Raw genomic sequence first — 13,603 nt, 5'->3', positions numbered from 1 at the left:
TGCTGTTGTGCTTTTTTTAATGTAAACTCATGTTTTGCAAAAAAAAAAAAAAAAAAAGTGTACGTGATGGAGGGAAATGGAGATCTTTTTTTGAATTCAGCACTCTAAAAAAACCCAGAATTTACAAAAACTATCCCATGCAGCTGAAAAATGTTTTTTGCAGACCTGTGTTACAACTTTCACTAATGTTTACATTAACTTGGATTGTGAAGTCAGGGTTGGTGTGGCTTCACTGCAGAGTCTATTTCTTATTAATGGGCTGCATGCTACAGGTATTTAAGGTGGCATTATTTAGACCATTGCTTAAAAGACCATGGCTATAACCTTAGTCTTAGCTAACTGTAGGCCAATCTCCAACCTTCCTTCTATCTCTAATTCTTGAAAGAGAAGTGGTAAAACAGCTAACTGATCATCTGCAGAGGAATGGTTTATTCAAAGAGTTTCAGTCAGGTTTCAGAACTCACCACAGAACAGAAACGTCATTAGTGAAAGTTACAAAAGATCTTCATGTGGCCTCTGACAGTGCTCGTCCTGTAGACCTCAGTACAACACTGAATACTGTTGACAGTATTATTTTATTACAGAGATCAGAGCATGCCATGGGAGTTAAAGGTACAGAACTGCAGTCATTTGAACCATACCTAACAGAATATAATTTGTTCATGTAAACAGAGTCCTCTTCACACACAAAACTAATTGTGGAGCTTCACAGGGTTCTATGCTAGGACCAATTTGGTTTCACTTAGGCAGTACTATTAGAAAACATAGCATATATTTTCATTGCTATGTAGACGATCGCCAGCTCCATCTGTCAATGAAGCCCAAGGACATATGGCAATTAGTTCTTAAGAGACAAAATTCTGACAAAATTCAGATAAAACTGGTGTGCATATTAGAAAAAACAGGAACCAAAGTTGTATTTTTGTTTTATTTTTTCACTTCGTTTCAGCAGACTGTCTCAAGCTAATTCAAGCTGAATTTCAGAGCTCATATACTGTCATTGAAATAGCAGTAAAAACCAACATAAATATATTCCCACGTACCAGGTTTACCCACCCACCCCCCAAAAAAGCCCAAAAGACAAGGGACAACTGTGTCCTCACCAGCACAGTACTGGTGGAAAACAAATACTAGCTCCAGCTGTTGGTTGGATAATTCTTTGATAAAAACAGAAAGGGGCACAAATAAACAGAGATTAGATGGGTTTGGATAGGTGTTTTTTTTATTTTAAAACTTTCTATTAATGAGGTCTCAAAGTGTAAGCAGAGCAAAGTGCATCTCCTACCAGTAACTTACAGCCTAAGTGCTGAGCTTTCATTCAAAACACATTTCATTCTGTCTGAATCTCCATGTCAGACAAACAAAAAGTTTGCTCCCTGTCACCTGACAGAAGAAGAGAAGTGGTTTTTATCTGTCTTTATGTTGCATCTCGTTTCTGCGTTCAGCTCACAGACGGTGGGTGGGGTGGTGTGTGTTGCAGAACAGTGAACCTTCCCCTTTGCGCTACAGCTGTTCACTTCTTCCTCACATGTTGGTGCTCATCCTGGTCTGACTGTTGGCTGGTGTGAGTTCACCCTGGCTGCCTTCTCTGGGTGGAGACTGAGAACAGGAGGAAACAAGTAAGGCACTACTCTTGTTCAACAGCATAGCTATAAACTCTGTAACATTGAATAACAGATGAGGTTCAAAAAAGAAAGAAGACTTTAAAAATCTTAACAGAATATTAAAACCCCGAGTCCAACAACCATCAGGAGCTAGTCTTAGTTACTGCCAGCAATGTTGACCAAGTTCTTGCAAATGTGGTCGAGGAACCGAATGGCTGGTGGCAATGAGCCAGATACCCCGTACTCCTGAAGCACCCACTACAAGGATACTCCAAGGGCCTTGACGAACTCAGAGCAAGTCCCATCCGCCCCAGGTTCCCTGCCATTAAGGAGTTGTTTAACTACCTCAGTGATTCCATTGTGGAAGGCGTGTCAGTGGGATTAAGTATTCATTCACCAACCACCTCTATCCTTAGTTAAAGTCAGTAGCACTCTACCCGCACTATGTATCATGCCAGTAGATAACTGGTTTCTCCTCCTGAGTCACCCAATCCAATTTTAGAAACCCCCCTCTGTTAATATTAATACTGTAATCTGTACCGTTCATTAATTTACAATCAAATACATTTTAGATATGCCATTAAAAAGAAGCTCATCACCAAATCACACGAAATTTACTGTAGTCAGACTTGATAATAACCTCTATCTCAACACAAAGAACATTATGAACAACTGAAAAAAAAAAAAAAAAAGTTATTCACTACAATGTGAAGAGAAGAAAATGTCTCTACCTTGACGTGAATCTGGTTGCGCAGCACAGCAGCACGGAGAATCATGGCTTTGGCTCGTCTCTGGAACTCTTTGCCCATATGAAGAGACTTCTCAAATGTGGTGCTCCTTTGGTCGACGTCCCTCGCATACAGAATCTACGAGCAGGTCAGAGTCCCAGTTTGTCAGGGTTCAAACAACAAAGTACCTGTGGCAAAGGTTTGATGTGTGCAGCGTTTTCACCTTGCTGTGGGAGTCGATACGTGCATTAATGAGACCCTCCAGTATGAGCTGAGTGAGCTCGTCCTCCAGAGCTGTTACTGTTGTGTTGAACGCCTGAGCCATCTTGGTCATGTCTGCTGACACGTAGGGGCTGAAATACTGGGAGGAGGAAAAAAAACAGAAAACCCACACACAAGAAAAATATCAGTGCTCAAAACATGACACTTGAAAAAGTTAGTACAAAGTACAAAGATTTATAGTGATTACATTAGTTTGGTCAGTCATCTTTCTCAGAAATGCCTGTGCATGTTAAACAGTATTACATGTATATGAGATGCTTCCTTGTAACCAACACTATCATCTTCATTTACAGATCACAACACTTCACTAAACCTGTCAGCAGCTGCAGTGCCATCGTGTTACCACAAGCCAAACACACACAGCACAGTACTGCTGACTGGATTTAGGCAATCAAACTGTGAGACAACACTGCCACCATCAAGTCACAATAACTGCAGATGAAACAGATTCTCCCTAAGATTCATCCAGTACTCAGATATTCAAAAACTGCGTAAATCCATTAACAGTGACAGTCATTATGACAGACAAGTGAAACTAGTAGAACTTTCAAATACCTAATATTTTATGTGACTATTTGTTGTCTCAAATATACACATTCCCTTGTCTTTGCTTTGTTTTTTTGAAGCCAGTGATGGTAGGATGTAATGTGTTACTATTGGATAAAGGTGGCAGCACTACACCAATGCAGGGGGCAGATCTATCTTATGGAGGGGCTTCATCCTGCCACGGCTACTATTTATACACCCTGTTTTGTTCCCCCCCCCCCAAAGAATCAGCAGCAACTTGATTATCCTGTGCACGGTCAGTGTGTATGCAGTATGTCTCACCTGAATCAGGGCTCTGTTTCTGATCTGGCTGTACAGTGTCTTGACATGTGGTGCCAGGTACATGTCCAACAGGAGGTTATCCTGCAAGAAACAGCACAATCATATACTGCACTTTCTGTGTGTGTGCGCGCGCTCATATTATGCAACAGCGGGAGCACACACTCTCCTTTGACGCATGTGTAGTGTTACTTCAGGGGTGGGCAGTTCATTTTCTCTACTGGTCACATTAGAAAGTGAGGAGGCCACATCAACAAGCTGAACTCAGTTCTGGTCACTATTAATTTATGTTTCTCTTTTCTTTTTGGTCTTGAACAAATGTATTAAAGTCAGGTACAATGTCTGAGCCTTCCATTCTGCATCTGAGAGCTCTGAAATATACTCACCTCTCTCTTTAGAAGACTCAATTTTGGTTCTTAGGTTCCTACCCTTTAGTACTTTGAACAGGCAAAGCCAGCTGATAGCTGTGTAGTGGCCTACATCACCATGTGTTACATGTCTGTGACTCAGTGCTCTTACCCTGATAAAGTTAACTATTTGAAATGGACTGGTTCTTAGCAGTTTTTTACCCTACCTGAGTACTCAAAGCGCTTTATGACACATGCCTCATTCACCCACTCAAGTGCTTTCTAACATTCACCGTGCAATAGATGCATCAGAGAGCGACCTGGGGGTTAATATCCTGTTCTAGGGCTGTTCGATATAACGACATATATCGGATGACGATATAAAAACATCTATCGTTTCATTTTACGCTATCGTTTGTTTCGTGGTGTCGCAAAATAAACTGTTTACGGCAATATTTTTTTCATCGTTTTGATGGTCACTGTAGTGGCTATATTAATTTCTTAAAGTTCTCTCTTTCTCTTATATTTAATATAACCACACTACGGACGGACAAGCGCCTGTTTTTAATGGGTTGTCGTTAGCAACAACAACGGTAACACCACCACATGTCCGCTTGTTTATTTTCCACATAAACCTTTCACAATAAAGCTCAAGATCCTGTTGAGAATTTTCAAAATAAACTGAATCATGTGAAAAAGTATGCAGAGTATTGACGGATGAGAAGCAAAAAAAAAAAAAAAAAAAAAAAAAAAAAAGAGTCGTCAGGTGCTAAAAAATAAACCTTAGACTCAAATGTTAGAACAGGCTTTCCCCGCAGCACGCCGTGTAATAAATACTCACAAAGAAAACGGCGGCCGTTACAACTTATGTCTAAAAATGTGTAGTTTCATGCATCGGTTAAAACACTCGACTCCAGGTACACGACGCCCAGCTGGAAACACTTCACCTACCCGAGATTCACAGAATTTACAGAAAATATTAAATTTTTTGTGATTTATATCGTTATCGGGACGATAGATGTTTTATATCGGAATATACGATTTTGGTCATATCGCACAGCCCTATCCTGTTCAAAGATATCTGGTATGCCATAGGTGTCAAACTCTGGCCCGCGGGCCAAATTTGGCCCGCAGCCTAATTACATTTGGCCCGCGAAGCCATACCAAATTACTATTAGAGCTGGCCTGCTGGTATTATACAGCTAATATATATATTGTTTAGTATTAAGCTTTGCTTGTTCCATATTCAGTTTTTCAGCAAAACGTGTTTGAGTCCATAAGAAAAGATTCATTCTTATATCTGGAGGAAGATTTTTTTTTTCAATAAATATTAACGTTAGCCCGCGACTTTGTTCCATTTTGAATTTTGGCCCACTGTGTATTTGAGTTTGACACCCCTGTGGTATGCAGACAGAAGCAACCAGTGATTACAGGATTAGTAGCGCGTTTAGATGACCTGCTTCACCTCATGAGCTACAGTTCCTCATCAACAACATGGTTAATTTTTAGCACTGATATACACAACACATCCTGTTTTATACAGTGCAAAACTCAAATTATTTTCAGCTCCAAGTTCATTTTAAAGTTAATTAACAAAACTGAGTAACTGAGTTGCATAAATATCATAGCTCTCGTCCAGAACTAGGGTCTGCTTTGTTTTTCAACCACAGCTCCAGATTTCCTGCACTGTCCTCAGTCTATCTTGGAGAGGGGCCCATTCTCATATTCTTCCAAACACACTTTGATAAATTCAGAGAATGAGTTAGTGTTGTGTGTTTGTAGTGATAGTGTGATGAAGCCCTTTCAGTCTGTTGAACTTTTCTGGACAGTTATTTGCCTACAGGCAGATCACACCATTCAACTGCTTATTTGGAAGTACTGACATCTGCTGGTCATTCGATGTACAGCAGCCCTGCTGTGATAATAGATGTGGACCACATACCAGTGGATATGCAAACGTAATGATGTGTCAGTTGTAGAATAGCTATATGAAGTGCTGTATAATATACACACATACACCTCTAACCATCTGTGAGAAGATCTGTTATTATTGAGCGATAGCATATCAAAATGCTCCCAAACTGCTGATATTTTTTGCCTTTTTGGTGGCTCCATAATGTTCTTACAATCTCCTTCTAAGCTCATTATGATCCTCAGAATCACCTCAGATCCAGTTCATACAAAAATGTACTTCCCGTGTCTTTTCATCAGCTCAAACAGGGCCTCGTTTATCTTTGGTCAAGTGATATTCTGAGGAAAGATATGGGTCATGACACAGGCTTCCTCGGCTCTACACAGGCCTCAGGGCTTCAGTGTCAGACATAACAACACTACCTGCTAGCAAAGGTTCAGCTTTCCATTCCTAGTGAGTGAAGTTCTTGTATTTCTCTGAATGTTTAGTTTTGCAATGGAGACTCAAAATTCAATCCTTAAGCACAGTAATTTGTGCTACCAGAACTTGCATGATGTATACCTTTATACACATTTGAATTCTAACCCACTGACCTCTTAAGGGCCAGTAAGGGACAACTAAAGGACCAGATGTGGCCCAGGACCCAAACAATGGCCAGTTTTTTGTTAGTTTAAAAACCTTTCATGCGCTAACCTTCATTTCATCCAGTAGCTTGAGACAGGATGCATATTTAGACTCGTAGAACTTGAAGATAATGTCACGAATTTGAGGTTCCAACTCTAAAAATAACTTAAAGGAGCTAGGAAGAAAAAAAAAAACAGATACAAAGTATTAGCATGGATTGCTGTCCATCACTAGAACTGATTTCTATCCAAGAAATATTTGTACACCAGCCTACCTGCTGGAGATGACGTTGCGCTGAAGCTCCTGTCTGTCAAACGTGGCCAAAGCACACAAGCCCCCATACACAGCTACATTACTGGGCGACAGGAGCTGCAGGGAATACACATAATGATATTTCTCCCAGCAATTAGACTCATGCATAGATGCTCATATTATGTCCTACATTTTTAGGATCCAAACACACTGGTTGAGGTGTACATGTAACCATGTAAGTTACTAATACATGGTTACAAATGAAAGAGGATAGAAGACATGTGGGTGATATTCCTTTTTTTAAAATCTGAGATGCTAATGCTTTAGTGCAACACCCAGTGCAATGTTGCATGTTACATCTTCAGTTTTCATGTACGAGCTCACCTCTGGACAGTCACAGTGGTCAAAGGAAGCCTGCAGGAAGCACTTGGCAGCTGGCTTGTATTTTCGAGAGGCCAACTCGGCCAATCCTGATGCACCAACAAGCAAGATAAACAATATACTGGAAATCAGGTCACATTTTTCCAAACTTCATAAATACAAGACCAATCTTGGTTAACAGAAAGCAACCTCTTCAAAAATCACTCACACACACACACACACACACACACTCACCTGCAGCACACTTTAATTTGGTGAGGACAGCTTGATTTTGACTATCTCGCTCTCCTCTTTGCTTTTAGGGGGGGAGGAGAGCAAAAAGAAGAAATTTACTATAAATATTTTATTACTCTTCATAAAAGGCTGGACACAATATATAAAATAAAAGAGATGCTGAAGTATGTAAACTGTGCTCACCTCTGCAATTTCTGGTGTGGACTCTGCCTTATTGACGTAGCTCAGCACGTGTGACCAGTTCTGGAGGTAAACACTAACCTGTGAACACACAATTTAAGTCACAAAGACTTTGTTTACTCACGTGCTTAATCAGACAACTCAATGTCTGTAAAAAACAAACAAACAAGCAAAAATAACCCAAAAGATTCTGTTGTGTGTAACAACTTTTCCAGGTTTTCGAATTCTGTTAATTGGCTGAAGTGCTATCTGTAGAAAACTACAGTGACACTGAAAGTGTCTTGGCACAATTCAGTCTAAGTTATATAGTTCCCAGTACATATAGGTCTGTGTACTGGGTACTATAGCTGGGAGAAAGTCTGGAAGTGCTGACGTGCACACAGATTTCAGTAAAGTGAAACATCTTGGGCAAATACTCATATACTTTTCTGATGTGCAGAGTTTTGCCAGAACCAGGTTTCTAAGTTCAATATAAACTTCATCTCTCAATTGTAATAAGAATTGTGATAAGGCTAATAATCCCTGGACAATTGTGTCAATGGAAACAGTGACTGCAGCAGCAGAGCACTGTGCTTCCTTCCTGCTGTACCTTGATGACATTCAGACACATGTTAATGACATGCTTAGCACTGGTGCAGTAGTCTCTGGCTCGAGAGTAGCACTTCAGAGCATTACTGAGGTCACCACAGTCCAGATAATGGTCCCCCAGGTCATCATGGCCTCTCCTGGGGAGAAGGGATGGAAGGTGAGGAGACGGCAGACATCCACAAAAACAATGTTATCTGAAAATGACCAATCTGCTCATCAAAAAACTTTGACCCTCACTAGTTTTGTATATATTTATTATTGTTCCAGCAAAAAAGACTGAGACAGCACCTCTCCTTCTGCTTCTTAGCTGGATTACTGATCGTATTCAATGTTCAGTTGGTCTTAAGCTTAAACTTTAGATTAACAGTAATGCTTTTGCAACCACACCTGATGCTCTCTTTGATGGAGTTGCCCTTGTAGTTCTTAAGATCCGTATCTAGTTTCTCCAGTTTAAGCAGAGCCTTTTTTCTGGTCGATTCAGCCCAAGCTGAGTCCAGGGGAGGGGGAACAACCCCTCCTTCAGGAACTGTGTCTGGCACACCCTGCACTTCCCTATAGGTGGAGCCCAGGAGAAAGAAAGAAAAAAAAAAAATCACACAGAAATATTTATAAATCTAGAAATTGAACAATTTGGAGGCTGGGAGTTAAGACTTTCCAAGACTAATTTTAAATGCAGCAATGCTGTTTTGCTTATCCATACTGAAGCACATGTGATATACAACACCTAAGTTTTTGTTTGTACTGTTTGAATCATGCTGTTCTTTGCTACACCAACCTGTGCTACAACGCAGGATTTAAGGATTTAAGGAATTGGGAATGTCTTGTTTAAAAAAAGCAGCTCTGTCCAAAAGGAAGCACCCAATTGCTGGGAGAGGACTAGAAAGAATACCGTGTGGCCTCTGTGAGTTTGCGGTGAATCTCTTCGTAAGTGTCAACATTGAAGGTCCTCTGAACAAAGGTGAGCGCCATCTTCAGGGCCTCCACTCGGAGCTGAGGGCAGTGCTCAGCAATGAACTGCAGTCTCTCAATGCGCATTAATCCACTATAACTGGTCGCATACTGCTCCAGATCCTGCACAGACAAGGAGTGAAACATCTGTTCAAAAACATGTCAGAACTGCTTCGATTAAACAGTCAGGTAACACTTTCATCAGTGGATTATATAGCTCCGCATGTACAAGGATTTTAGCTAACTTTCGTTCATTCACACCCAGAACAGTTAACAGAAACAAGAATCAATTAGCAGCAGGAATCTGCGTCACATGAAACATTACAAATAAAATAAGAGATACTGGGATATATGTAACAGTTTGTGAGACAATACCAGTGTGGGGTTCTCCACAATATAGTTGGTGTCTGGAGCATTCTGCTGGTCCTCCTGGGGATCTGCATCAATCTGCATGGGCTCCACAGACCCCTTAGAAATAGATCACATACATAGTTTTGTTAGGTTCAACAACAGACCTGATCTTGGGACTAGATAATGCGTAATTTACATCAGGAAGCCCTCTCTTCAAAGGGCTTTTCATCAGTAGTTCACTGGTGCTTAAACTCGTACTGGTAGTTTACTATGTCGGAGTAACTGTACAGGAAACAATGTCCTATAATGGATACGCAATATGTTCAGTAGAATAAGTGGGCACAGCCCCCGCCCCATTCCTTAATGCTTTTATGCCTTTATGTTGAAAATGCAAAACAGGCGCAGTGATTTATTGAAACATATGCAAACATAAGCTTTTCTTGGATGGCAGCCGTCTTTTGTTCCATTCTCTGTCAAGATGATACCACACTTTAATAATGTTGAGCTTTGGAGAGGACAACCCCTACATGACAGGAAAACACAGTGGAATGACTAAGGCAGAGCTTCCCAAAGTGTGGGAATGATTTTACTGCATTGTCAGTAAGATAGATAAATAGAACTTTATTATTTTATTAAACGGAAAGAAATTTGAATAGTAAAAAAAAATTAGAATAAAAATTAAAGGAAAAAAAAGAATATAAACATAAGAATAAATAAAATATATATAAACATAAGCAATGTAGCAGCCAAAACGCCTATTGCACAGTATTTCGACTATTGTCAGTCTATTGAACAGTGATTAGTTGTTATTTAGTGTTTATTTGTGCAAACATTACTGCTTATTTGTCCCCGCCCTCCTTTGTCCTCCTGTTTTCCCGCCCCCAACGAGGAGTTAAACAGTTTGATGGCGTGTGGGAAAAAGGAGTTTTTAAGTCCTAGACATGGGGAGAAGCTAGCTGACGCTGAGCAGACTCCTTTGGTTATTTATGACCATGCAGAAGATGCCCAACACTGTCCATAATGTCTAGCAGTGTTTTTAGTGTCCTCTTCTCTGCCACTGTCACCAGAGTGTCCAGCTTCATGCCAACCACAGAGCCAGCCTTCCTTATTAGTTTGTCCAGCCTGGATGAGTCCGTCTTTGCTGTGCTGCTCCCCCAGCACACCACAATATAGAAGAGTACACCGGCAACCACCGAGGAAAGCCTCCTGTGGAAATACAGTCTGCTTTGGCCTTTTTTATACAGATGTTGCACGTTGTATGACCAGTCCAGTTTGTAAGTGTACATTTTTCAGTTACAGCTACATTTTTCGCCAATCTTATGTTTTCTAAAAAGGTTGAAAATCTGACTTTCTGCATTCATAATTATAACAACTTTGGTCGAATCAAATACCACACACTGAAATGCAGCATCTCTGTATCTCTCAAATCCTGTAACAGGTCTTTACTGGATTTATTCCCATTTCTTGAGGACATGACTTTCACACAATGTTCATCTCCTGTAGGTAGTTTTTATGCCAGCCACATCTGTTGTCCAAGCAGCATTCCAAAATAAGCCAAATTTTGGCTAGTAACTCTTTGGGAAACACACCGTTTTTGCAAAACTACAATTTTATGCTTGTCAAATTATATTACAGAACAGGACAATTATTAGTCTCCCTATGAGTTTCTTTCTTCTTTTTTTTTTAATAACCTGAAGTGCTGTTGGCAACATTTCCAAACATCTTAGTTTTACTTTGGCTGCTTAGAGTATCTGACTTTGCACACAGAAATATGATGAAATATGAAAACAGTAGGGCCAAACTTTATAACTCTCTGATCTTAACAGCTAAATGTGAATCCTTTTTGCTGGATAACAGCCTGCAGTGATTTGTTTTCAACACACCTCCCAAGCAATCCCAGACCATTGTTCAATGGCAATTCTCTTAAGTGCCTCCAGCAGATTTTCAGTGATATTAAAGTCAAAAATTTGTGCAGGCCAGTCAGAGAAAATTAATTGAGATTTAACAAGTCAAGATTTTGACTTGTTTGCGATTAATTTTGTTGTTGCAGGGTGGGGTCAAAATCTTCCCTGTGGCAACCAAAATGGTACTGAGGATCAAGTATTTTCCTGCGTATCAACATCAAGTATAAAATCCTAGTATCCCAACAACCCCTAGCTTCCAGTATGCGTAGTTTTTGTTGAGCAAAATTCAATCTGGCTTGAAGATGTTTCGTCTGTAGAAGTGACATTTTTCTTGGTCTGCAACCTTAAAGTTCATTTCTTAGGAGTGTTCTACTGATCGTCTTCTTTGAGACTACAATTCCGGACTTGGCTAAATCATTCACTGGTATTGTTAGACAATCATTTTCTTTCCAGAGTCTTTTAAATCTTTGGCTTCCTACCTCACTATTCTTGTTCTGAACTTTGTAGCCAACTTTGAATTACTTGATGGTATTTCTCACTTTTTGACACTCGAAAACACTGATGATGTTGTATATCCATCTCCTGCTTCGTGAGCACCAACAACTATTTTTCTCAAATGTAAACTGTTTTCTTTTGTTTTTGGCATGACGCTTTCTCAAGTGACAGCTCAAACCCTTGCTGAGCTTAACTTGATTTTACAAGCTTTGAGCATTACAACATTACAGCACGTCATTGCACATCAGTGGTTTGGCTATGGCTCAATAAAAGATTTTTATTATTGAGCTTCAGCTGTGAATGCCTTCTCACAAAGATAACTGCATAAAAGCTATTGAAACAATGTATTCATGTCCAGCTGTTGGACAGCTGATGCATTCTCTTTCTGGTAAGCAAAGAAATAATGTACCTTCATACAGCTTCCTGATTGACAGAGCTAACTCTAAACCTCAACTTAGTGACTGAAAAATTTGAGATACCCAAATTGAAATTTTAAGCTATTTTCTTACAATTGTGCCATTTTCTAGAAATCCTGACTTATTAACTGAAGATTTTGAAATACCCAGTTCAACATTATGAGTTATGAATAGCAAATGATTTGTTTTGTGGTTTTGTCGTTTTTTCCATTGCCATAAACAAGCTTACATGGGCCTGGCAGAGAACGAGACACAATATCATGCTTAGGATGGACGGGTTCCTGATGTAAACAACAGGCATTTAACATTAGCTTGGCGCTAGCAAAGTGATACACTGAAAGATGGTATATACTGGAGTTTATTGACGTTGAAATTAAGCTATTCTTGACAACGGATACTTCTTACATATGTAATAATTGTGTTGTCTACTTATGGTGCTAGTAACTGCTATCCGGAGCGAACGAGCATGACAAGCTGCCAACAACAGGATATTAGGTATACTTCCGTTAGCTTAAGGCTACGACCATAAACACAACTGGTTCTTTAGTGTACTCCAAGTGCTGTGTTATACAAAGACTGAAACTTGCCATGTCTGTTGCTCACTTTAAAAGCCAACTGCAAGAGTCACGCGTCGTTTTATCATTTAGGTGCGTTAACACCAGCGCTGTAAATGTTGTTAGCTAACCGAGGCCTTCAGTCAATTGTAATCCTTGAGTTCTGCTCCACTTCATAAAGCTTCATATCAGTTTTACGTAGAAGGGCTTCAGGGAATGTGCATTTTAAGATGCTTCGTGACATTTTAAGGGCCACTCCTCATTTCGGCATATGGCATTGCACTAATCAGAAATTACCTCTAGATGTCTTACACATTAGCTGTTCCTTCGCTGTAAGTCTTTTAACATGTAAAAGAGATAAATGGATTGTGTTTTACACACTTATGGTGCCTAGTACATGCCTATTAAACACAATAAACAACTACTGCGTAAGTGGTCTGTAATTGTGATTTTTAACCACGACAACCGTAACTACAAATTCAAAGCTAGCCTGCTAAACGCTAGCTAAGGTGGCAGAGTTTCCAGCAGTCTTTGCTACAAAAAAAACCAAAAAACATTTTAAACAGCATTTTAAACTCACCTGAAAGTTAAACACTTGCACGGGCAAAGGCATCTTATGTTTGTCTCACTTAAGAATTGGTGTCTTTGAGGGGGTGGGGGGTGGGATTGTAGCATGAAGACATAAATGTCTGGCGGACAGTTCAGCAGCCAAGCCGGACTGGGTTGGATCTCCAACTACTGGTGGGAGGTGGGAACTGCAACGGTAACCAATTAATTAAGAGCAAGGAAACTGAAAAAGAAAACATTGGTATAGAAAAAATATTGAGATTGAAGAAAAATTAAACTGAAAAAGGAAAGGCTGACATTTAATGAACACAAATTTGTGTTTTACTTCTGTTGTTTTACATTTGCAGTTATTTTCCCTTTTTACTTTCACAATTGTTTTTTTTGCTTTTTTCTATCTGTTTTTCAGTTTAA

General features: G+C 39.8%; 1 protein-coding gene across 1 annotated transcript; it reads right to left on the bottom strand.

Moving 5' to 3' along the window:
* Positions 1-409: 409 nt before the first annotated feature.
* gps1 (G protein pathway suppressor 1) lies at positions 410-13,351 on the bottom strand. Its single transcript, XM_040045925.1, has 14 exons — positions 13,206-13,351; positions 9,281-9,373; positions 8,847-9,028; positions 8,345-8,509; positions 7,959-8,094; positions 7,373-7,450; positions 7,190-7,250; positions 6,959-7,044; positions 6,597-6,691; positions 6,392-6,497; positions 3,443-3,523; positions 2,556-2,693; positions 2,336-2,470; positions 410-1,599 (listed from the first exon to the last, which is right to left on the bottom strand). Exons 1-14 carry the CDS (start codon positions 13,236-13,238, stop codon positions 1,525-1,527), a joined length of 1,464 nt encoding a protein of 487 aa, XP_039901859.1. The 5' UTR covers positions 13,239-13,351; the 3' UTR covers positions 410-1,524.
* Positions 13,352-13,603: the final 252 nt, after the last annotated feature.

The sequence above is a fragment of the Simochromis diagramma genome, unplaced genomic scaffold (genome assembly GCF_900408965.1).
Source record: "Simochromis diagramma unplaced genomic scaffold, fSimDia1.1 OVJJ01000150.1, whole genome shotgun sequence".
NCBI classification, from domain to species: Eukaryota; Metazoa; Chordata; class Actinopteri; order Cichliformes; family Cichlidae; genus Simochromis; species Simochromis diagramma.
This window is presented reverse-complemented; position numbering and strand designations above follow the sequence as displayed.